General features: G+C 41.3%; 1 protein-coding gene across 1 annotated transcript; it reads right to left on the reverse strand.

Annotated features, from left to right (window-relative positions):
- Window positions 1-425: 425 nt before the first annotated feature.
- Window positions 426-23,550, reverse strand: LIX1L (limb and CNS expressed 1 like). Its single transcript, XM_027976361.2, has 6 exons — window positions 23,170-23,550; window positions 14,026-14,189; window positions 10,982-11,122; window positions 5,726-5,821; window positions 5,088-5,165; window positions 426-4,766 (listed from the first exon to the last, which is right to left on the reverse strand). Exons 1-6 carry the CDS (start codon window positions 23,459-23,461, stop codon window positions 4,524-4,526), a joined length of 1,014 nt encoding a protein of 337 aa, XP_027832162.2. The 5' UTR covers window positions 23,462-23,550; the 3' UTR covers window positions 426-4,523.
- Window positions 23,551-24,465: the final 915 nt, after the last annotated feature.

A 24,465-nucleotide genomic window follows, 5' to 3' on the forward strand; every position in this document is an offset into this window, starting at 1 on the left:
TCTTCCCCTTCTCCTCCTGCCCCCAATCCCTCCCAGCATCGGCTTTCTCTCAAGAAAATCAGCCGACCTGGTTTCCCGTGAAATACTATTGATGAGACACGTATCAACTTTTCTTTTTTTATTTAATAATGTCTCAGGAAATTCCCTGGCGGCTCCGCATTTTTACTTCGGGGGCCCCGTTCAGTTTATGGTGGGGGAACTAAAATCCTGCAAACCCGGGGTCACGCACCCGCCCCCCAAATTAAAAATAGTCTCTTAAATTCTACCCACCGCTTCTGGGAATTAAGAAAAAGTGATTTTAAAGAAAACAGAGGCTTTAGCTTCTTTGAGGATAGTACAGATATTTCACGTTTAAAAACCCAGGAGTTGAGGAAAAAGAATATTGCCCCCACATTCTGGAATCCGACATAGGCCTTAAAAAACAGTAGTGGATAAGTAGTCATTTATTAATTTTAAAATCAGTTGTGAATGCCTATATGTGTGTCTAATAGTAGAGGTGCTAGCAATACAAGGGGAAGTACAGCATCAACAATCACTTTATAATAATATTATGAAAGTGATCATTGCTATTACAAGGTACTACAGCAATACAAGTTTCTAATAGGACTGGAATTAAGGAGAGTGCATTTAAGGGAGGGCTTCCATTTAAACTGTGCTTGTAAGGCTGTTTTGCTTTCCAGGCAAAACAGCTGTATTGAAACTAAGATACATTAATCCATTCTCTACAGTACATAGTATGATCTTTAAAAAAAAAGTCACATCTCTACTGAAATCCCCCTTACTTATTTTTGCACTTAGAATAAAATTCCGACTCACAGCCTGATCTGCCTATGTCTCCAGACTGTTTCACCACCATTCTTCCCTCTCACCTATTACTTTACTATACTTTTCTCAACTATGTTTACTCCCTATACTCAATTGTGTTGTACACTTTCTCATCTCTGGACATTTTGTAACTTTCTGCCCCTGATGAGCTTCCTCCAGCTTTTCACATGGCTGGTTCAACCCCATCCTGTAGGTCTCCCTGAAATCCTGCTGTCACTCAAAGGAGTCTTCTCTATTCTATCCTTCACTCTTATTTCCTTCACAGAACTTAAAATCAAATCTTGAATTACTTTGTTTACTTTCTAGTTTGTTTACTGTCTTTCGCATTGGCAGAGATTCTTATTTACAACTATATCCTCAAAGTTCAGACCAGTGCCTGATCCATAGCAGACAATTGCTAAATACATATCCAATGAATATCAGGAGGGCAAGAAATTTTTTATGCCTGATGCTGTCTAATTAGAAAACAAAGTTGGAAATATAGTTTAGGGTCAAACTGTATGTCATGCTAAAAATTTGGAACTTACCCTATAGGCAAGAAATTTTTTTAATTCAATATTTTAGTATTCATAATTTTTAACATTTGCAAGTAGCCCTCATACTATTTTTGACTTTTTCCTTAAATAGACTGGCATTTTAAATTTATGTGCTCTGCTGTGCTTAGTTGCTCAGCCATGTCCACCTCTTTGCAACCCCATGGACTGTAGCCTGCCAGGCTCCTCTGTCCATGGAATTCTCCAGGCAAGAGTACTGGAGTGGGTTGCCATGCCCTCTTCCAGGGGATCTTCCCAACCCAGGAATTGAACCTGGGTCTTCCACATTGCAGGTAGGATTCTTTACCATTAAGCTATCAGGGAAGCCCCAAACAAATTTATACTGTTTAAATATCACTGCCATCAGTGGAGACCATATTTTTCTATTACAAATTCAGATAAAAGCATAACTAGTAAAAATGAAAAATGTTTGGCCATCTACCACCTAAAATCTTGTCAGATAATGCCAAGGGTTCACATATAAAACTTTGGGAAGTTCTGCTAAAGGTAAAGATAGCTAGATGATAGTTTAAGCAAGGGAGTGGTACAGTGATAAGTATTTTAGAAAGAAATCCGATAGTAATGTAGAGGACATGAAGAATGAAGGTAGAGATAATTGCAGTGGTCCAGCCCTGAGATGCTAAAGGAATGAACCAATTCAGTATATATGGACAAAACAGATTAGAAGTTTATATAGGGGTAAACTCAACAGTAAGTGATTGACTAGATGATGGCAAAGAGGAATTGAAGGATCTCAAGGAGAATTGAAGTTCTAGGTTAGATTCCTAGGCAGTAATTTCAGTAACGTGGGGAGTCAAAGAGGAGCATGTATGGAGAAATGGGTTTTATTTTAGGTAAGTAAGTTCAAAGAGCTTGTGTCATTCAGGTGGTAATGTGCAATGTGTGGAAATACAGATGTAAAAGCTCAAAAGAAGTTGGGGTGGAAGGAACAGGTTTGAGAACTGTGTGTATGATAGAGTTTAAGCCACCACAGTGGGTGTGACTGCTAGTGGAAAAGGGCAGAACTTGAGGAGAAAGGGTCAAGAACCAAATTCAGGCTCCTCAAATTTCTGGAGAAGGGGAGGCAGATGCCTTCTCCCAGCAGTACAATCTTATTTCTTCCACCCTAAAAATACTAAGAAAAGTTCTTTTTTGAACTTTTTTAAAGAGGGTCATTTTAGAACTTCTCTGATACATGGGTCTCAAGAAAGAGTCGATATGGCTCACTAGACAAAAATCTATTTTTAATTATATAAAATTATACATATAAAATACATAGAGAGTACTAAAAAGGTAAGTAAAAATTTAACACCAAAAGTGGACATATCAGGGAAGAATTTTTCTCCAAGTTCTTTGGGACCTTACTGGTTGGTATTTGAGAAAAATAATCAAGGAGATGCAAAGACAAGTTCTTTCCATAATTCACACCCCTTCCCAGAGAAATCAGCAAAGGAGAAATGAGGGTTTGTGATTTCTGGATTATAAACATAAATACAAACTGAATAGACACACCTATTATTTAAAAGCAGTGAGCCTCTGCTCCAACCTTACATGTGTTTCATGGAATACAGAGATGGGGCTTGGAGAATTCAAGGAAATCCCTTTCAAGTACTAATACAACTGTTGTTAGATTCCTTACCTCTGATCCCATATATACTGGTCACTAAGATGATTTCAAAAGCAAGAAAGCAGACTTTCATCTTTTCCCTATCTGATCCAAATGTGCAAATTGTAGCCTGTTTCCTAACCTATTTCTAAAAGCAAAGTGTATAACTGTTAAACGGAAAGTGTAATTACAGGAATATTAAATTTCCCAAACTCAGTTTAGGAAGTGCACTGAGCTATAGTAAAGTATAAAGGTGATTACAGAAACAAGAAGAAAATATATCTTAGAGAGATGTACAAAAAATTCTCCCAAAGGGGAATGCTTTAGCTATACTCCAGATCATCTTTCTCCTATTTTACCCAGAAAAGAGGTAAGGGAAGAGAATAGTATTCATATTAAAAACATAAGTAGCTGATCATTGATTCTTTTTCCCTTCCTGAAATTTCTCATGGTTCCTATTAGGAAGTGCCATTATGCCAAAGTATCTTCTAATTTTCCTGATCAGCTCATGCTCTAATAATCATTGTGGAGGAAAAGGAAAGAAAAGAGGAACACCAATGTGAATCTAGTTATATACATCTAAGGTCATAAACAGTAGCCACTTCATGGGAGTAGGAGGAACATAGCCCTCACCAAATTGGACAGATGTTTCCAAAAACCAAAATGATAGGAGGAGGTTTTTAAGAAAGGGAAATATGTTTTACCTTCTACCAATCTTTGCAGCAGAAAGATCTATAGACAGGGTTTAACTAAGCTTGGTGAGCAGGGGAGGAGTGAAAAGAGAATATTGAAAGATAACTTCAACCCTTACCCATTCAATAGATTCTGGTATGGTATGGCATCTATGCCCCAGAAGCAAAACAGGTGATAAACCCCTGCAGGCTGTGTTTATAATTCCTCTCTTCTTCCTGGGAAGTTTCTCAGCAATGATTTTAAAATTAAGAAACCACCAGCTCTCCACTTCCCTTTCAAATAATAAAGTGAGGAAGCCCTAAAATGAAGTACTGTTTGGAGGCAGAAGAGAAGTAAGGTGGTAGAGTGGTGTGGTGTAGGTTATGAAATAACCTAGTTGCTGAGGGAACAACTTGGTACCAAGTAGGCCCAGCTCAAGATGAAACCAAAGCCAAAGCTTTCATTTGCATGCTCTGTTTGGTCCAAGAGAAAGTAGGAATGAAGGTAAGGGTGGGGCTCACAGTCCTTATTCAAGCTCCTTGTTATTTTAAAAGGAGACATGAACACCTAGTAAGTCATTTTGTGCAACTGAAATGACTACACAGAGTTACTGGCAGTGTAAGAGCCCACAAAGCTCTGAAGACAGCCTGCTCTTCTTGTAAAGCAGTGTGGATATGTTTCAAAAGCAACTACATCCAAAAACTAGAAGTAAGAAAAGGGATATCTTAGCAAATAGGAATCTAGGTGTAGAATTTATACATACACACATATATATATCTATATTTTAAAGTATAAAATTGAGAAAGTATGTACAGAAATCACACTACGTCTTAGAAAGGACATATAAAAAACAGGCCTGGAGATGATGCGAGCATGTGGGTAGATGCCTAGCAGTTGGAGGAATGCATATTGCCCAACTGCCCAGCAGCCAGCATGAGAATATCTTTCTTCTCCTTGTGGAAGCGCAGCTCCTTGCCTGCCAGCCGGGCTTCATCCAGCTCCCGCTCAGTAGAGGCCAGCTCTCTAGACAGTGCCCCTGGCACACTCTGCTCCCGGCTCACCCAGTCCAATGCCATTTGGTGGCGAATATCATCATCTAGGGCTCGGTGTGAATAATGAGCCAACACTTCCTGGAGGGGGAGAGGAATGTGAAAGTCACGGACAAAGTAAAGGTTCATTCCTCATTAACCCAACTGGGACTAGGAACTCTCAGCCTTTGAGTCCTAACCAAAGTCAGCACTGGTGTCCTCTGAGGAGAGTCTTACAGGAAAACCTCCTGGTGGGAGAAGCAAGGCGAGTAAAAGAATCACAGTTAAGATTATAGGAATGAAGTGGACACTTTACGTAAGCTTTTCAAGACTCACAACCTGGTAGGCCTGCTTATTTATAACACAACAGCCACCTCAAAACAGCCCTTCTGCCAGTCTCCCCTCATCCACAGGAACTCTTACCTGCCGAGAGCACTGTCTTTCCCTCATGGCCTTAAGGCTGCCATTCCAGTGCAGCAGCTGAAAAACTGTCATTAGCTCCTGGAGGAAGAAAATATGAAGTGCCAGGACAGTGGTATATGGAGGTTGCATAAGAATTAAATATGGGGCGGGGAGTACTTCCCTGGTGGTCCAGTGGTTAAGAATCTGCCTTGCAATGCCGGGGATGCAGGTTCAATCCCTGGTCAGGGAACTAAGATCCCACATGCAACAGAGCAACTAAGCCTGGTCACCACAACTAGAGAGTCCACGCACCCCAACAAAAGATCCTACATGACATAATGAAAATCCGGCATGGTGCAACTAAGACCTGAGGCACCCAAATACACAATTAAATGTTGATTTTTTAAAAAATAATTAAATGGGGAAACTTTCACAAAATGTATTTGTGGGAGCATGCCTTATACCAACTCTGCTATGTCCTTGGGACCTTGGGGGAAGGAAGATATTTATATTTTGAAAAACATTCTATAACCTTTTCTCCTTTCCTTTCCAACTGAGTCTTAGTATGAGGCGTGTGTGTGTGTATGTGTGTGTCTGTGTGTGTGTACAGTCTAATCCATGTTATCAGAGCTAGGGAAGTAGGTGGAATAGTATAGTACCTGAAATTCCAACATTGACTTGCCCTTGTTGGATTCCAACATAAATCGAAAAGCACCAATCCCTGTATTGGGGTTGTCAGCTTCCTCCCTGTTGCCCTGGTAACAGAGGAAAAGAAAAGACAATAGATTTTCAGTCAGGATTATCACCTCGAGCAGCACTGTCCAGGAGAAATATAATGCAAGTCATGTGTTTAATTTAGTTGCCATATTACAGTAAAAACAAATAGTATTAATTTTAATAGCATATTTTATTTAACCTAATATACTTAAAATATTATGTCAACTATAATTAGTATAAAATTTATTAATGAAACATTGTTTTCCTTATGCTAAGTTTTCAAAATTTGGTGTCTGTTTCATCTTACAGCATATCTCAATTCAAGTGCTCAATAGCTACATGTGGCTAGTGGCTATTCTGCTGCTCAGCGCAATCCTAGAGGCCTCTGGAGCCATCACACATTTTAACTTAAGTGATAGAGACAAGCCAATCTGATTTTCCCTATTTTAGAAAAGGGAGAGCACTGAAACATAGAGGAGAGTCTTGATTTAGCTAAAATAACAGAGTGAGTTCAGCATATAAGACTGGACTAACCTAGAGGACAATTAGCAAATGCATTTTAAAGAGTGACTGTAAAAATCATAAGCATGGCAAATTCTGGGTAGCAGTTTGGCCTCCTGGACATTTGCCTCGTGTGTCTTCTACTGGCAACATGACCCTGCCAGGGTGGAGTTAAGATACATTGACCTACCTGTAAGCCTAGAGTGTATGAAAAACAATACAGTATAGAAGTTAAGAGCATGGACTGGACTACTCTTATGGTCTTGGTGAAGTCATTTAACCTCTCTGTTCCCCAGCTACCTTATTTGTAAAATGAGGATAATCAAAGATCTATCTTACAGGATTATTTTAAGGATTACAGATATTCTTTTAAAACTTTAAATTAAAAAAAGATAAATTTAGTCTACCAATTCTAAGCATATCATGTAGGTGCATTATCATATTGGACCTGGTATCCAGTTACACAATCCAAATCCATTCTGGTACAGGCTCTGGTTTGTGCTATTTGGTTGGTGGTTTCGTATTATTGAAGATAATTCTAGCTCCAGGGTCTTGCAGGGACTTCCAAAATGAAGGCATCTCCTGGTTTACTAGTGATCCTTTTTGTCACCCTGATCTAGAAACATTAGGCCAGGAGACTACTGGGAACACAGGGATCCAGCTTTCTCCTCTTGCTTCCTAAGAGGTTTCCTGCTCTTTCTAGCCATTTCCACACATACATCCCCAAACTCCCAAGATATGAACTTTATTCTGCTCTTTTTGAGCAAAGGGATCAGGTGGAGGTCAGGAGCCAATTAAGTTATATCCAAATTCAGTTTATTGTGGGATACTTTATCATGGGGTTTTACTGTATATGTATCACACCTTAAATAATGTCAGGCACTTAGTAAGCATACCATAAGTGCTAGTTTATTATCATTCTTTGCTTTCACTGTACTAGAATCAACAAGAAGTCAGAACTACTCAAAATCAACCCACTTTGTTTTGTGGCTCATGAGAAATAATCATGTCATGCGTGGTTAAATCTTTGTGGTGAAACAAAGATCATAAACTTTGGATTTAGAAGTGAAAATCTAGAGGAAGGGAGGGAAAAGGTGGTGATTTTCATTATTAGCATTTAGGGCTCTGAAGCAAGCATCTTCGTTCTTATCTAGAATTGTTCACTGCAATACCTTATTCCGTGCCTCCATGATACAGCACAGAACAGCTACCAGCAGAGGCTGCGGGGCAGAGGAGTCCATCTGCCTCATGCCTTTCTCAGTTTCCCTGAGAGTTGAGGGGATCAGTATCATGGCACATCTGTAAACTATCTGGAGTATACCAAATGGCATGACCCAACATTGGCAAGTTCCGTCTCATAGGATACTTCTATACCTAACAAGGTTATAAATGAACTCCATTTATTCAATAAACATTTAATCACAGAACACTTGATTAGTGATAGGAACATCAGAATATAATTGGAAAGGAATTAGAATTAATTTAATTTAATCTACTTATTTTACAAATGAGGAAATTCAAAACCACAGAGGCTAGGTGATTTGTCAAAAGACAGAATGTAGTGTCAGATTCAGGACTTTTAAAGGACAAAAGTTAAAAGCAAAAAATGGGGACATCACTCTTTACCCATGGCTAAGACCAAATGAAAATTATTTTTTTGGGAGAAGGGGAATTCCCTGGGATATTAATGAGACATCCACTAAGTTCTCAATTTGAGAGGTTAATTAAAAAAAAAAAGAATAGTGGCAAGAAAATAATAATAGTTTACATTTCTTAAACACTTTGTAGCAGATACTGTGGGTGACCTACCCAATGTCTATTTCCTTCCATACTACAGGGCCTATGCATCTCCCAATTACCTCAGGGAAGAGTGATTTTATCCTAACTCCAAGTGGGTAAACCCTAATCTCCTTTGCCTGTAACTGATTTGGGCATGGGTGATAGAGGGAAGGTCTGCTGGAGAGCCTCTGGGAATAGAGTCCTTACTACTAAGGAGATACTAGAAAAGACAGTCTCTTTCTGTCTCTGAATGTAGTTTTCTCTGTATTTGATAAATGGAACTCTGTCTCTGTCTTGTACCCTGAGGGGAGTCAGCCCAAGGGCAAAGCCAATATCTAGAAGATGGCTGAGTAGAAAGATGGAAAGAATTTTGGCCAGTAGATGATACTCTTTTCTTTTTTTCCTCCAGGTTAGAAGTCTGTTTTGATGCTTCCCTCGTGGCTCAGTGCTAAAGAATCCGCCTGCCAATACAGAAGACACAGGTTTGATCCCTGATCCGGGACGATCCCACATGCCACAAAGCAACAAAGCACAACTATTGAGACTGTGCTCTAGAGCCTGGGAGCTGCAACTACTGAAGCCCAGCTCTCCCTAGAGACTGTACTCTGCAACAAGAGAAAACACCCCAGGGGGAAGCCCGCACACCATAACCAGAGAGTAGCCCCTACTCACTGCAACTAGAGAAAAGCCTGTGTAGCAACAAAGAGCCAGCACAGCCAAAAGTAAATAAATAAATAAATAAAATGGCTTTAAAGCCTGCTTTGGACTTCCCTGGTGGTCCAGGTGTTGAGAATCTGCTAGCCAATGCAGGGGCTCAGTTGGATCACTGGTCCAGGAAGATCCCACATGCCAAGGAGCAACTAAGCCTGTGCTCCACAACCACTGAGGCCCATATGCTCTAGGGCCCATGTACCATAACTACTGAGCTAACCTGCCAAGAGCCCACGCGCCACAACTAGAGAGTAGCCCAGACTTGCCACAACTACAGAAAGCCTGTGCACAACAATGAAGACCCAGTACAGACCAAAAAAACCCGTCTGCTTCATTCAGATCTGGTGATCAAGACTCCCAGACGGCTATTTTGCAGGAAATTTTACACCTGAGTATCTCCCCACTTCAACCTCCCAAGAGTGTGCTCCTGCAGATGGGACAACAGAACTTGTCCTTTATGTCAAAATGGGACTGGTCTTCAGGCTTGAAGTCCAGGTTGGAGCTGCTGTCCTAAATGATGACATTCTTAATCCATGGAATCATCCAGTCCTAGAATCTGCCCTGCTTCTAGACTTCTTATCATGTTAGGTAATAAATTTCCTTCCTTTATTTATTAAGTCAATTTGAAATGAGATTTTTCTATTATTTGCATCCAAAGGCACCTAAACAGATAGCATGTGCTAAATGCTGGAGCATAATCTCTTTTATCCAAGAATCCTATGTGAAAGGTATAACTGTTATCCTATTTTACAGATGAGGAAACTGGAAAAGACTAACTTGTTCAAAGTCACATAACAAGTAGAAGCAAAATTTCAAAATAAATTCAGAGCCCATGCTCATAAGCACTGTTTTCTATAATCCAAACTGTTTCATTTTATAATGTCAATACATTAGATGATTTAAGACTGAAAAATGTGCTTTAACTGATTTGATTAATATAAAATGTTTTATTCCCTGCAGACACTGCTTGACAGGGTAACAGGAGAAAAACAGATGGGTCCTAGGTAACAGAAGGATTATGAGTCAAAGTGTTCAACACTAATCTCCGAAACAGATAAGTGAAGCAGTTTAGTATATGTAATTACATCTTAAATGTAAAGAAAACAGAAACAGAAAATTGATCTGACTTTATCTCCCTATCAATGGTCTTTTGAGAGGAAGGATGAAAGCAGTGCTAATTTTAAAGATGTACCTCTAAGCTAGAAAAGTTTGTAAGCTGACTTGGGTTCTAGTCTTGGTTCTACCATCTACAAGCTATATTACTTTAGGCAAAACTTCACTTCTGTGTTTATAATTTCCTCATCTGTAAAAGAGGGGTATCAATAGTACTTATACCTCATAGGGAGGGCTTCCCTCATAGCTCAGTTGGTAAAGAATCTGCCTGCAATGCAGGAGACCCAGGTTCATTTCCTGGGTTGGGAAGATGCCCTGAGAGAAGGAAATGGCAACCCACTCCAGTATTCTTGCCTGGAGGATCCCATGGGCAAAGGAGCCTGGCAGGCTACAGTCCACCAGGTCGCAAGAGTCAGGCACAACTTAGCGATTAAACCACCACCACCACCACCATACCTCATAGGACTGTTGTGACGATGAAATGAGATAAACTACATATAAATCCCCTAGAATAGTCCCTGGTACAAAATAAGTACTCAGTAGTTAACCATTTGCTATGGTTATCATCATTGTCATTATCATTTGAAAGAAAAGATGTTCTTTTTAAAGAGAGTAAATAAATTATCCTCCACATTCCTAGAAACATGAAAAGACAAGACACTTATACTGTAACATGTTCTTTATTAACAAGATGAAGTAATGGAGGCAGGAAACAAGTGACAATAAAAACAGTTGTATAAAAAAAGAGTGAAGGAAAAAGGGAGTAAGGTCTTAAACCAAAATTGGGAAAAGTGAAATTCTGGTTCAATTTTTATTTTATAATATCTCTAAAAGTCCATACATCTTGAAATAAATATTTCTAGATACCAGAGGCATAATGAAAGAGACAAAATAACAAAGACATACACAGATTTAGAGACTGAAGCATTTGGAGCATGTAATACAAAAGACTGACAGAAAATAAACAGAACAGAAATTTAGACAGGAAAGAAAACTAAGAATTCATGCCCTGTTTCCTAGTAATACACAAGATTTCACAATCAGCCAATTCTCCCATCCCCCACTCTCCTCCTTTCCAACTCCAAGTAACTTACATTGAAAGATGCCAGGGCCTCAGAGACACTCTTCTCAATGAACTCATCAGTGATTCTTCTGGAAGGATGTTCATTAAACACAGAGTTCATTAGTGCAATCTTTGCAGCACTCCGCCGGGCTTCAGCTTTTGTGGGACAAAACTAGGCAGTAAACAGAGAAAATATGTGTATATGTGTATCTGAGAGAGAGGAAGGAAGAAGTGGAGGGAAACACTTGGCACAGACAACACTTGGATACTCTTTGCAAAAGTCAGTTTGTTCTACACACCCTCCAAAGTTTTTATTGTAAAATGGTCGGGGCACTTGGAAGCATAAGTTTGATTCAACATCCTGGAGTCATTAAGGAACTGGAGACAGCTGTAGCTCATACCAAATTGAAGGCAGGATGGAGAAGATTGCTGAAGTCAGCATATAATCACTGGATACGAAAAGTACCTCTGTTTAAGCTGTCAACCGAATTAATTACTCAAAAGCCAGATTCTGGCCAGTCTGTTAGAAATCTGTATCGTGTACTTTTATTCTGTAGACGAGATGGGCAAGATTTTTTTTTATCCCTCTAGATAACCTAAGATTAGAACAAAGCTGTATCTAGGCTGCTTCTGCAGAGGAGCCCTCTAGTCTCTATCCGAAGGACCCATTTAGGATTCTTGGACTTTACCCTTAGCTATGTGCAGGCAGTTTCCCCACTAATGCAGTGAGCCAGGGAACTAACTATCCCTGAATGGAGTCTAAGGTCTGAGGAAGGATTTTATAGTCTCTCCTCCACCCCCTCCTAGTGGAGGCAAAGAGAAGAGAGGTAGCTAGGGAAAGGAAAGCTGACTCGAGGAAAACAAGAATAAATTAAAAATTAACTCATGTTTTTACACTGTATCCAACATATGTATCAAAAAGAAAGTCTGATTTTCAAAAGTCTTGAATCACTCAACTTCAGATCCCTGCTGCTGCTGCTAAGTGGCTTCAGTCGTGTCCAACTCTGTGTGACCCCATAGACGGCAGCCCACCAGGCTCCCACGTCCCTGGGATTCTCCAGGCAAGAATACTGGAATGGGCTGCCATCCCTAGCCACCTTTAAAATTCATTTTTACTGGCTGTTTCAAAGGCCTCTGTGGCCTTTGTCATTTATGATTAGGATTAGAGTAAAGAACGTGATGTAATTTTTAAAAGTAGACCATTTTATGTTTGCTACTTAGCCATCCTTAATTTCAGTAATTCCCAATTTCTTTTGGCTGACAGGTCTCTCTGAGACAACATACGGAGTTTGGTACATTAACCCTACAGCTTCTTGCTCATGCAGTTTCTGTTTCCGCTTCTCTCACTATTTATTAGTCTGCTGCCCATCCTACTGTATGGTGCTCTTTCCAAAAAATCATCTATGAAGAAAACCAGCAGGAGAAATCTCACCTGCCAAAGTGGATATAAAAGATATAAGCTAAAAGAGGCCAAGAGAGATAATTCTACTCTTTCAGGAAATAACAGAAATTGAATGCCCCAGTTTGGGGCATCCTGGAGAAAGGAAAGGCTACCCACTCCAGTATTCTGCCCTGGAGAATTCCATGGACTATAGTCTATGGGGTCTCAAAGAGTTGGACACGACTGAGTGACTTCCACTCACTTGTGGCATCACCATAAGATTATTAAATCTTTATTCAACGGTATGAAGGAAAGATCTTATTTTCTAGAAGCAAAAGATAAAAATTAGTTATCTTGGGCACATATTTATTTCTCTGAAATGGCTGGGGTTCTGAGAGAAACATTTAGTCACCCGATTTGAAATGAAGCTCCCTTTGGACAGTTTCTATTTGAAACTGCAACTGAGCTACAATGGCACTCATTCGTGCAACAGATTTATTGAATGTCTATTCTGTGCTGGGCACTGAGTTGGACGGTAGAGATTTAAAACTGAATAAGAAAGAAGACAGAAGACAGACACTGTCTCTGCCACCATAGAGCATAGTCCACTAGGAGAGAGAAACACTCAATAACGATATGTTGTGGTAAGTAATTTGACAGGGGAAGTTCAAGGTGCTATGGAAGCACATAGCAGAGGGTATAACTTTGTCTAAGGGTTATTCAAGCCATACGGAAAACAGAGCAAAAGTGTCTAGTCTCCTCCCTAAATTCCTATTCAGGCTCTAAGTTGACATTTCAGGAAGCTACTTTCCTGTCTACAATGTGAAAAATTCGTCTTTGATGATAATATTCACACTGGTCAAATTTCTTGTTACCCTACAATAGCATCAACTCTTTTCATCATCATATACAAGTCTTTTATATAATTGTAGAATGTTAGTACCAGAAATACTGGCTAGAAATAATCTACTCTGTCTCCTTCATGTTATAGATGGAGAAACCAAGGCCCATAGAAATTACTTGACTTGCCCTGCTAGCAGTCAGGGGAATGAGAATTTGGATCTGCTAACTCTTAGATGAGTACTATTTCCACCATACATAGTCCTTCTCCTTTGATTTCTTAGAGAACTCAAACACTGCTTTCCTTGGCCACAGCCTATGAAGAAGTAGTGCGGGCGATGGATATTATCCTATGTCCTCAAAAAGAGAGAGCAGGAACCTGGAAGCCAGATCAGAACACGAGTTAGGTGCCAGTAGTTTGCTTCTCTTTCAGCTTTCAAAAATTCAAACCCATTTGACAAAAACAACAAAATCCTATAAAGCAATTATCTTTCAATTAAAAAATAAATAAATTTAAAAAAACCTCAAACCCAGTGGTGGAGGGCATGACAACCCACTCCAGTATTCTTATCTGGAGAATCCCATGAATAGCAGAGCTTGGCAGGCTCCATAGGATCTCAAAGAGTCAGGCACGATTGACGCGACTTAGCGCACACACTAAAAAGAAAAGCATGCTACCAAGGTTGTTTTCTGATCAAATGAGCCTCAGATACTCATTAGAATGATTTACCCAGAACTGGTCCAAGTCCTCAAATAGGTGACTTTGGACCGAGATTTAATGACCAAAGTGATAGAGAAAGCCACCACTAGCACCTACGGATTTATCTCTGCTACATTTGCCTCCCAGCTCTTACCTGGAAACTCCCAAAGCAACTTCCCCCAGGCAGGGTGACATAACAGACATAGGGAGGACTGTTGGCGGGAACCATCTCATAAACCACTAGGGCCCCATTCTTCAAGTCAGCCCCTCGTGACTGTTTCATCTGCCAGAATTCCTGAAGTGCCTCCACCACATTCACTATAAAAAGAGAAGTAGTTCAGTTCAGCAATAAGAATGCTTCCACATGGTGCTCTGCTTCAATACACTATCTGTAACCCGTACTTAGGTTAAGAGACTACTCCTTCCTAGATCCCCACCTATCACCATTTAAAAGCATTTAAATCAATAAGCCAAGGCTGTAATTGAGTTCATTTGTATAGGAAGACCAGAATATACTTCCCTCACCTCTCTAGTTCACATTTTGGTTAGTCTTAGACACCAAAAGAGAATAGCATAAATATTGGAGGCCAGAGTTTCCAAGGTCAGCATACCATTACTACCTGACGAAGTACAAGTAGATTATTCCACAATTAGTCAGCTGGCTAAGAATAAATATTAAATATTACACTGACAAGGTAGTATTTAAGCTCGGATATAAGTATCACTAGGCAAAAAGGTCAGAGAAAAGTGCTCTGAACAGAAGAAATAGCATGGACAATGGCTTTGTAGCAGCAGGAAGTACAATGAGTAAGGGGACTAGTATGGCCAGAAAAGAGACAGTGAGGGGTAATATAATGCAAGATGAGGTTGCAAGAGAAAAAAAAAAAAAGCCAGGGCCAGATCAGGTCAGATGTGATGGGTCATGTTAGAATACTGGCTTTATCCTGGAGCAATGGGAAGCTACTGAAGGGTTTTTAAATGGATGGCAGGATAAAATCAGTTTGCCTTTGGAAAGGATCTCTTTGACTCGAGAGTGCCAAAATTTCAAATGACTTTAACTAAAAGCCTCATAGCAATAAATGATCACACACATTCACCAATGTCTTCCATGACCACTCTCCACTCTTTGTTACAACACGGACTTGTTAATTCTACTATATTATGTGAGTTAAGGTCTGACAAGGAGAAGACACCAAGATGAGTCAGACATGCAAGAAATTTGTTGGGGAGGAAGAAGAAGGGAGAGCCTTCAGACCAGGTTCACGGTCTGACACCTGTGGAAGAAGAGAGGCAAGGCAGGAAGTGTGGATATGAGAGTCTCAGACTGCAGCACAGTTCCAAGAAAGGTCTGGCCAGGTACTCAAACCAAAGGAATCCCACATCTCAGGACGTGCCTGAGTTAGCACCCCTGCTGCGCTCAGCCACTGACAGAGCAGCCGACAGGGTGTATGGCCTCAATGCAAACCTGGTGATGAACTCAGAGGGGACAGCAGTTTAAGGCTGTCAGTCAATTATGCTCCCTGCAGCACCAGATATTAACCAGCACATTTTCATGGCTGCCACCTACACACTGAGCAAAATGTTGAGCACTCAATAGATGCACAGCTCTATTCCAGACATTAGAGATGCCAAGACGAGTAACACACGTTTCTTGCCATGAAGGTGTTCAAAATGGACAATAATAACTTATCTTACTGCTCTGCAACTGAAGCAAGCACTCCATGTACCAACCAGGGTTTGAAAAGCAGCATAAGCTCTTAACTAATACCCTATATTTAACTGACTTTTTAAAATGTTCATTCTTCCATTAAAACACAGCATGAAAAGGAAACTTTCTCTTTCCCACCCTTAGTTTTAGCAGGGACTCTTCAAAGGTCACTGCTGCCCAGAAAGCTTAGCCACCTTTGTTCTTTTCATTGAGATCTTTTCAGGCTCAGTTCCCTCTTTGAGGCAATCTAGCACAATGTGCTGGGTGACAGGTCCTATGACATGCAAACAACAAGGAGAATACTGAAATAAAGAGGAAGGGGAGAAGACTGCTATAATGGGGAAGGTCCTATTAAAAAGCACATGACCATTCTCTATCCAGTTAAATCCCTTTTGGCATAGAGTATAGGGCTTAAAAAAAAATTACTCAAAGCCAAATGAAATAGGGAGTCTTATTTCAGAAATGTGAGTATGAAATGAGAAATTGGGCAAATGATCAGGGAAAAAGGCAATGAATTGTGATCTGCATTTGAAAATGCTCATAAGTGTTAGTTGCTCAGTTGTGTCCAGCCCTTTGCGATCGATCCCGTGGACTGTAGCCCACCAGGCTCCTCTGTCCATGAAATTCTCCAGGCAAGAATATTGAATCTTCCCTGCCATTTCCTTCTCTAGGGCATCTTCCCTGGCTAGGAATCAAACCTGGGTCTCCGGCATCGCAAGCAGATTCTTTACCGTCTGAACCACCAGGGAAGCCCATGAGGCCCATTCATTTCTAGAGCTAAAAGGGACTTGAGAGGTTATCTAGTCTATCTCAGGCTAAGGAAGGGTAAGTGATTTGTTGAGGTCACACAGCTGTAGCAGAACCTGATGCCAATGTTTTTTCCAACTTGGGAATCTTAACCCAGGGTCCAAAGTCCACTCGGTGGTTGAACTTCATAGGGGTTCACAAGACCTTCAAAACTCTAAGTAAAATTAAGCATGTCTCTGTGTGTGCGTGTGTGTGCATGCGCATGGTAGGAGAATGCTCATAGTTTTTATCAGATTTTCAGTGACAAACCATGGATATAATGGCTTGCATAAGGATGGCTAAAGGTCAGTGAGGTAGAAGGGTAGCAATCACTGAGACATACACATCTGACAGCTACAATTGGTATTTGGAGGTCACTGATAGATTCTGGGCTAAAAGGGACAGGAAAGACCAAGGTAGTGAGGAATATTTAAGTGCTTGTACCATAATTTTGAACAAAACATGAAAGAGAATACTTTTGGTTTTTCCCTTAGGAGATAAAATATTAGATGAATGTCTAAGTGGTAAGAGAGAGTGCACACACACCAGAGTAAAAATACTAAAACAACACATGAAACTATAATAAAAAATTTTATAAAAATAAACAATTTTATAGTGGGGCAGCATGGATAAATAGATAATGAAATTAAGTGAGTGAGAAGGTTCTCTCTGATCATACAAGATGGTAAGAATAGTGTCAGTCAGTCAGTTAGTCAGTTCAGTCACTCAGTCGTGTCCGACTCTTTGCAACCCCATGAATCTCAGTACACCAGGCCTCCCTGTCCATTACCAGCTCCTGGAGTTCACTCAAACTCATGTCCATTGGGTTGGTGATGCCATCCAGCCATCTAATCCTCTGTTGTCCCCTTCTCCTCCTGTCCCCAATCCCTCCCAGCATCAGAGTCTTTTCCAATGAGTCACCTCTTCGCATGAGGTGGCCAAAGTATTGGAGTTTCAGCTATACCATCAGTCCTTCCAATGAACACCCAGGACTGATCTCCTTTAGGATGGACTGGTTGGATCTCCTTGTAGTCCAAGGGACTCTCAAGAGTCTTCTCCAACACCACAGTTCAAAAGCATCAGTTCTTCAGCGCTCAGCTTTCTTCACAGTCCAACTCTCACATCCATACAAGACTACTGGAAAACCATAGCCTTGACTAGACGGACCTTTGTTGGCAAAGTGATGTCTCTGCCTTTGAATATGCTATCTAGTTTGGTCATAACTTTCCTTCCAAGGAGTAAGTGTCTTTTAATTTCATGGCTACAATCACCATCTGCAGTGATTTTGGAGCCCAAAAAATAAAGTCTGACACTGCTTCCACTGTTTCCCCATCCACTTCCCATGAAGTGATGGGACCAGATGCCATGATCTTCGTTTTCTGAATGTTGAGCTTTAAGCCAACTTTTTCACTCTCCTCTTTCACTTTCATCAAGAGGCTCTTTAGCTCCTCTTCACTTTCTGCCATAAGGGTGGTGTCATCTGCATATCTGAGGTTATTGATATTTCTCCTGGCAATCTTTATTCCAGCTTGTGCTTCTTCCAGCCCAGCGTTTCTCATGATGTACTCTGCATAGAAGTTAAATAAGCAGGGTGACAATATACAGCCTTGATGTACTCCTTTTCCTATTTGGAACCAGTCTGTTGTTCCATGTCCACTTCTAACTGTTGCTTCCTGACCTGCATATAGGTTTCTCAAGAGGCAGGTCAGGTGGTCTGGTATTCCCATCTCTTTCAGAATTTTCCAGTTTGTTGTGATCCACACAGTCAAAGGCTTTGGCATAGTCAATAAAGCAGAAATAGACGTTTTTCTGGAACTCTCTTGCTTTTTCCATGATCCAGCAGATGTTGGCAATTTTATCTCTGGTTCCTCTGCCTTTTCTAAAACCACCTTGAACATCTGGAAATTCACAGATCACTTCCATGGTGAAGCCTGGCTTGGAGAATTTTGAGCATTACTTTACTAGCGTGTGAGATGAGTACAATTGTGCAGTAGTTTGAGCATTCTTTGGCACTGCCTTTCTTTGGGATTGGAATGAAAACAGACCTTTTCCAGCCCTGTGGCCACTGCTGAGTTTTCCAAATTTGCTTACATATTGAGTGCAGCACTTTTACAGCATCATCTTTTAGGATTTGAAATAGCTCAACTGGAATTCCATCACTTCCACTAGCTTTGTTTGTAGTGATGCTTTCTAAGGCCCACTTAACTTTACATTCCAGGATGTCTGGCTCTAGGTGAGTGATCACACCATCGTGATTATCTTGGTTGTGAAGAGCTTTTTTGTACAGTTCTGTGTATTCTTGCCACCTCTTCTTAATATCCTCTGCTTCTGTTAGGTCCATACCATTTCTGTCCTTTATCGAGCCCATCTTTGCATGAAATGTTCCCTTGGTATCTCTAATTTTCTTGAAGTGATCTCTAGTCTTTCCCATTCTGTTGTTTTCCTCTATTTCTTTGCATTGATCGCTGAGGAAGGCTTTCTTATCTCTCCTTGCTATTCTTTGGAACTCTGCATTCAGATGCTTATATCTTTCCTTTTCTCCTTTGCTTTTGCTTCTCTTCTTTTCACAGCTATTTGTAAGAATAGTGTGACCTGGCTTAATTCACGTTACTATGAAGATAGGGAAACTGGTTAACAATATTTCATCTGACTTCCTATTTCAGTTTGTAGAAGGTACCCCTGAATAGCCCACACTGCACAGTCTCCAGAAGGGAGGGACTGAAAAGTGACAGTGACTTTGGGAGAGGACTATGGTAAGTGGAATTATGCACCCTGCCAAGGCGTTCGTGTCCTAATCCTTGGAACCTGTGAATGTTACCTTATGTGGCAAAGATTTTGCAGATGTGATTAAGTTAGGGATCTGAGATGGAGAAATTATTATGGATTACCTTGGTGGGTCCTAAATGTAATCCCAGGGGTCCTTAGGGAAGAAGACTTGATGAAAAACAGAAGAGGAGAAAGCAGCAGGAACATGGAGGCAGGGATTAGAATGATGCTGTCACAAACCAGGGAATTCTGGTAGCACCAGAAGCTGGAAGAGGCAAAGAAACAGATTCCCCCCTAGAGCCTCTGGAGGGAACACAGGCCCGATGTGACACCTTGACTGTGGCCCAATGATACTGATTTTTAACTTCTGGGCTTTAGAACTATGAGAGAATAAATTTCTTCTGTTTTAAGCTAAGTGTGTGATAATTTGTTAGAGCAGCCACAGGAAACGAATACAGGGTCTAATCCTACATTTCAAACATTGGAAATATCCAGACCAATCATTTCATTAATAACTACATTGTCACTTAGAACAAAGAAGCTGCCTGTGATTCTGAGGAAAAGGAACAACTAAACAGAAAATACCACATAAGATTCATTTGTTCAACCTAGTGGAGTAGCTGGGCTGAATTTCCAATCATGTAACCATATGTGATATAAAAGGATAGCAATAATTTTATTTATTTGGCTGCAGAGGATCTTTAGTTGCAGCATGTGGGAATCTAATTCCCTGACCAGGGATCAAAACCTGGTTCCCTGCATTGGAAGTGAGAAGTCTTAGCCACTGGACCACCAGGAAAGTCCCATGGGACAGCAATAATTTTTTTAAAAATAGGTTTGAAGAGGGTAACACAGAAGTTACAGAACAAGGAAAGCAACTTGGTTGTTCAGGCAATTGCGCCAGCTTAGAGATTACCAGCTGTGAGTCATTAGAAGAAGGGGTCTATGCCATGTGGAAAGGGGGTAAATGAAATGGTAATGCTAACAGCACCTATCAAATGCACAGCTTTCAAAGCATTTCCACATGCATAATAATAGGAACCACCCATTAAGTACTAACTAGCTGCTGGATGCATTCATTTAATCCACACAGAACTATTAAGATAGGCATTGTAATACCCACTGAACAAATGGTGAACAAGTTTGGAAACAGACCACAGTGGTAGAACCAGAATTTAGAACCAATGTTTGTTTGCCTCCCAAACCAGTCCTCTTTCTGCTGTACTGTCCTGTTTTATTGCATCATTAATTCTCATATATGCTCTATAAAGTGGACTCTGAGCGCCATGAAGATAGGGACTGAGTTTCTTGTTCACCCCGGTGATCAATAAATATTCATTAACTGAATGAATGGAAAAGGTGAGGCCTAGAGAGAGAAAGTAATTTATCCAAGATTAAAAGTGAAGTACAGTGAAGTCGCTCAGTCATGTCCGACTCTTTATGACTCCATGGACTGTAGCCCACCAGGCTCCTCCATCCATGGAATTTTCTAGGCAAGAGTACTGGAGTGGGTTGCCATATCCAAGATTACACAGCCACTATTTGACAGGGCCAGATTCTGATTCCAAATCCTGTGCACTAAACTGATTAAGATCCTACAGCATACTGAGCTAGGTGTGCATCTTGAGTGGGGACTGCAGGGAGAGATACAGGACAAATAAGTGAGATAACAGAAGAATCTAGTGCTGAGAGCCTACAGGAGTGAAGGTAAATCTAAAGACCATGCCTGGAAAAGGTGAATTTGGAGCAGTCAGGAGGAAGATGAAAGATCTGAATTGAAGATAATCGAGTAAAGCATTGCTGGATTGAGGACTGGTCTGGGCAAAGACTAAAGTAAATTTTATGCAGGGGAATAGAGCCAGCCCCCAAATATCATGCCATCAGTCACAAGGGTGTGTGGACACAGGCCAGTGGCAGTTTTGCCTATTAATTGAAACAGAGTAAGTGATTCCATGTGGTGAAAGTCTTCTGAGCCAAATCGGCAGAGATTCTGCTTGCCTGAAGCTGAACTATCTGCCAAACTTTCCCAAAGTACTGGCTGGACACCCAGACTGGAAATGAGAAACTGAAAAATAATGAGGACTGTGGTGGGAGGTAGGCAAGCTGGAGGACTGAACTGCTAGAGAGTCTGAGTGCTAACCAGTTGCTCTTTGTCAGTATAATTCCCTTGTATTCTCACCCTCATCCTTTCTAAGGAAATGAAAAAGTTTTTACAGGATGCTCAGTTTAAACCATAGCCTCTTGAGGTAACACAGACCAAAAAAAAAAAAAAAAAAGTCACTCCTCTACAATTTTAATAAACACCTATAAGATTCTAGGAAGAAGGCTTCAGATTTAGGGTTGCTATTCCTATGCTCAGAAGCAAAGACCTTCCTTTGGTCTCAATTTAAAAGAGGCATGAAGTAACAGGACAATAGCTAATGGCAATTTCATTGCCCTGTTAAATCCAGGTGTTAAACTAGAAAAAAACAATTAAATTCCCTCATGATGAATTTCAAGATAATATGCATCTGTATTCCCAGCATCTAGGAGAGTGCCAGCCCCTTGGTAGCAGTTTAAAATGTTAAAGAACAAAGGGAAACTGATGGGAAATGTATCATTGTGCAAATAAAGCAAAATGGATCTTAAAATGTTTTTATAGGAATCATTGGTTTTATACTGTTAGGATTTAACAGTGAGAGAAAATATGTATTCTTTCCAAAGAAATGAACCAATAAGCTTGAGAGGATATTTATCATTTTTAAAGTACACATTATATCTGTCAGGTGCAATATATCATTTATTGAGACAATAATCCCAAAGGAAATCAAAGCTCAGTGAAGTTAAGTCTCTTCCACAGAGACATAGCTGGCAAGTGACAGAGATTTAATCTGGGATTTAATCCAGACTTGTCTGACTCCAAAGCCTTTGTGTATGCTCCTCTCACTGCACTTTCTCAGGAAGAAAAAAAAGTCATTACGAGAAAGCCCTGCAACCTCTCTCTGTCCTAAAGAGACAAACTAGAAAGTTAGAGACACAGTCACTTCCAGGTCAAGCAGGACTTAACCATGCAGAGAAAAGTGATGTCTCAGAAATTTCAGACGTGAATTCTGTACCCCACATCCCTTACTATATATTTCTTTTTACACTATAAATCTTGGAACTCAAACGCATGATATCCTGCACTGGTTAAACACAAACAACAAAGAAAATCCTCATATCCCCCTTTTCAGAAACCTGGGAAATTAGGCATGTTTAAGATGAAGATTTCTAAAGGAAATAGGGTTTCTGTCTGGCTCATTTCCACTGAATTTAACATTGAGAGAGCCAAGACCTGGGATTTATCCTCAGTTCCTGGGCAAGGGCCAGGAAAACAGAGCCAGACAGACAGAGAGGCTGGAATTGTGAGGCTCCATACTTAAAAAGACACCGAAGCAGGGCACTAAGTCACAGGAAGCTGGCAGGGGTCCAAATTTAAAAGCACAATTTACAGGTGACTTGTGAAAGCCCTGCCTAATTTCCCAGTAAATCTGAAGTTGAACTGGAAATCTCAGAGTGACATAAGTAAGAAAAGAATTTAAAAGTCAAGGTTAAGGAGATAGAGTAAATTAGCCGGAGCCCAGGAATTGCTGAGATCACAGAAGAAAGACTGAGAGGATGTGGCTGAGAAATGTCTTGGTTCTGAGATAAAGGATAGGATCCCACACAATGGGGACTGGTCTGTAAAGGCAGAGAGATGTTAAAGCACTAAGCTACAGGAGAAAGTCAATTTCTAAAGAGGAAAAGATTGGGAAGAAAAGAAGGCTACATCTGTAAAAACGGGTCCCTGGAGAATATAGTAGTAACTCAATAAAGGGGAGGGGTGAGAGGCTTAAACGTGTGTATGAATATGCGCGTCTGTGCGTGTGCATGTCTCTGTGTGTGCAGCTCTGAAGGAAACTCCCCAAAAGGAAATGCATGTGAGGGCTCTGAGCCAGGAAAAGCGATCCAGAGGACTGTGGGAGCAAAGCTCCCTTACAGAGAGGGTGTCCCGGAGGAGGCCAGACCCCGCAGACTCACCTCGGCCATAGCCCTGCGTGTGTTTGGCGAAGCTTCTCACCACGGCCTCCACGGCCTCCCGCAGTACCACAGGGCTGCCTGCGGCGCCGGGGGGCAGCGGCAGCCCGGCGGCCCCGGACAGAAGCAGAGGCGGCGGGGGCGGTGCGGGGGGCGGCGGGGCCGGCGGGGGGCCCGCTGGGGGTGTGGCGGTGGCAGCCGCGGCCCCAGTCACTCCGGGCCGAAGCGCTCGCAGAGTGCCCCTCCCGCTCGTGCCCACTCCAGGCTGCAGTCGCTGCGTTCGCAAGGTCTCCATCCCAGCCGCTAGTGGAGTAGCGGCCCGGAGCCTGCCAGCCTGGCGAGCTAACGGTCCCAGCCGCCCCCGCCAGCGAGCGCCCAGGGACTGAAGGAGGTGCTGGAGCCCAGCCGTCAGTCAAACGGGGGCGGGGACGAGCCAAGTCCTATGCCAATCACCAGAGATGGGGCGGGAGCTGGCCTGCTGCCCCTCCACCATAGGCAAATTATTGAGGGCGGAGGTTCTGAGCAACCAATTACAAAGAGAAAAAGCGATACCTCTAACCCTGGAGAAGCTTAGCTCCGGCGCATCTTTGCTAGTACTAGAAAGCGGGCCAGACTCCTAGGGCGAGGCTAGAGGGGGAAAAAAGCGGGGCCTGGATGCATGACTGGGGAGAACTGTAGACAGAATGACAAGATTCTTAGTCTTGGTCCAATCATTTCATTTCATAGATGTAGGTGAGGAAACTGACTCAGAGAAGTGATATGACTTGTTCAAGATCATATGCAATTTATAGTAGAGCTAAAGGAAGGAAAGATACTGACATTTAATGAGCACATACTTACTGTACGTCAGACACTATACAATGTACTTTAGTGGACTGTCTTATCTAATAATTGCAATCACTAACTAGATTTTATTATTTTATGGATAAGCAAATTGACAGGCTAGATATATTGTTCAAAATTAAATAGCCAGGATGTAGCAAAAGTTGGTTTAGGCAATAGGTCTTCTGATTTCCAATATTTTAATCTTTTTGTTATATCGCACCATTGGGTAATTTTCTGATTTCACCAATTCTATGTTGAAGGAAGAAACAGTAGAATTGCTCCCTTACCTATCATTAGAGCAAGGAGGAGTTAGAGTATAGGAAGAAAACCAGCAAGCTGAAAGGTCCAGGGGGCAAATTAAGACAGGTACCTTGGTTCATAGAACCTTTCAGGCTGGGTTCCTCCAATTATTGTTACTCTTACACACACACTACACACATGCACACACATACACCCACCCTTTGTCTGTTGAAT

This window comes from Ovis aries, chromosome 1, assembly GCF_016772045.2.
Source record: "Ovis aries strain OAR_USU_Benz2616 breed Rambouillet chromosome 1, ARS-UI_Ramb_v3.0, whole genome shotgun sequence".
Classification (NCBI taxonomy): domain Eukaryota; kingdom Metazoa; phylum Chordata; class Mammalia; order Artiodactyla; family Bovidae; genus Ovis; species Ovis aries.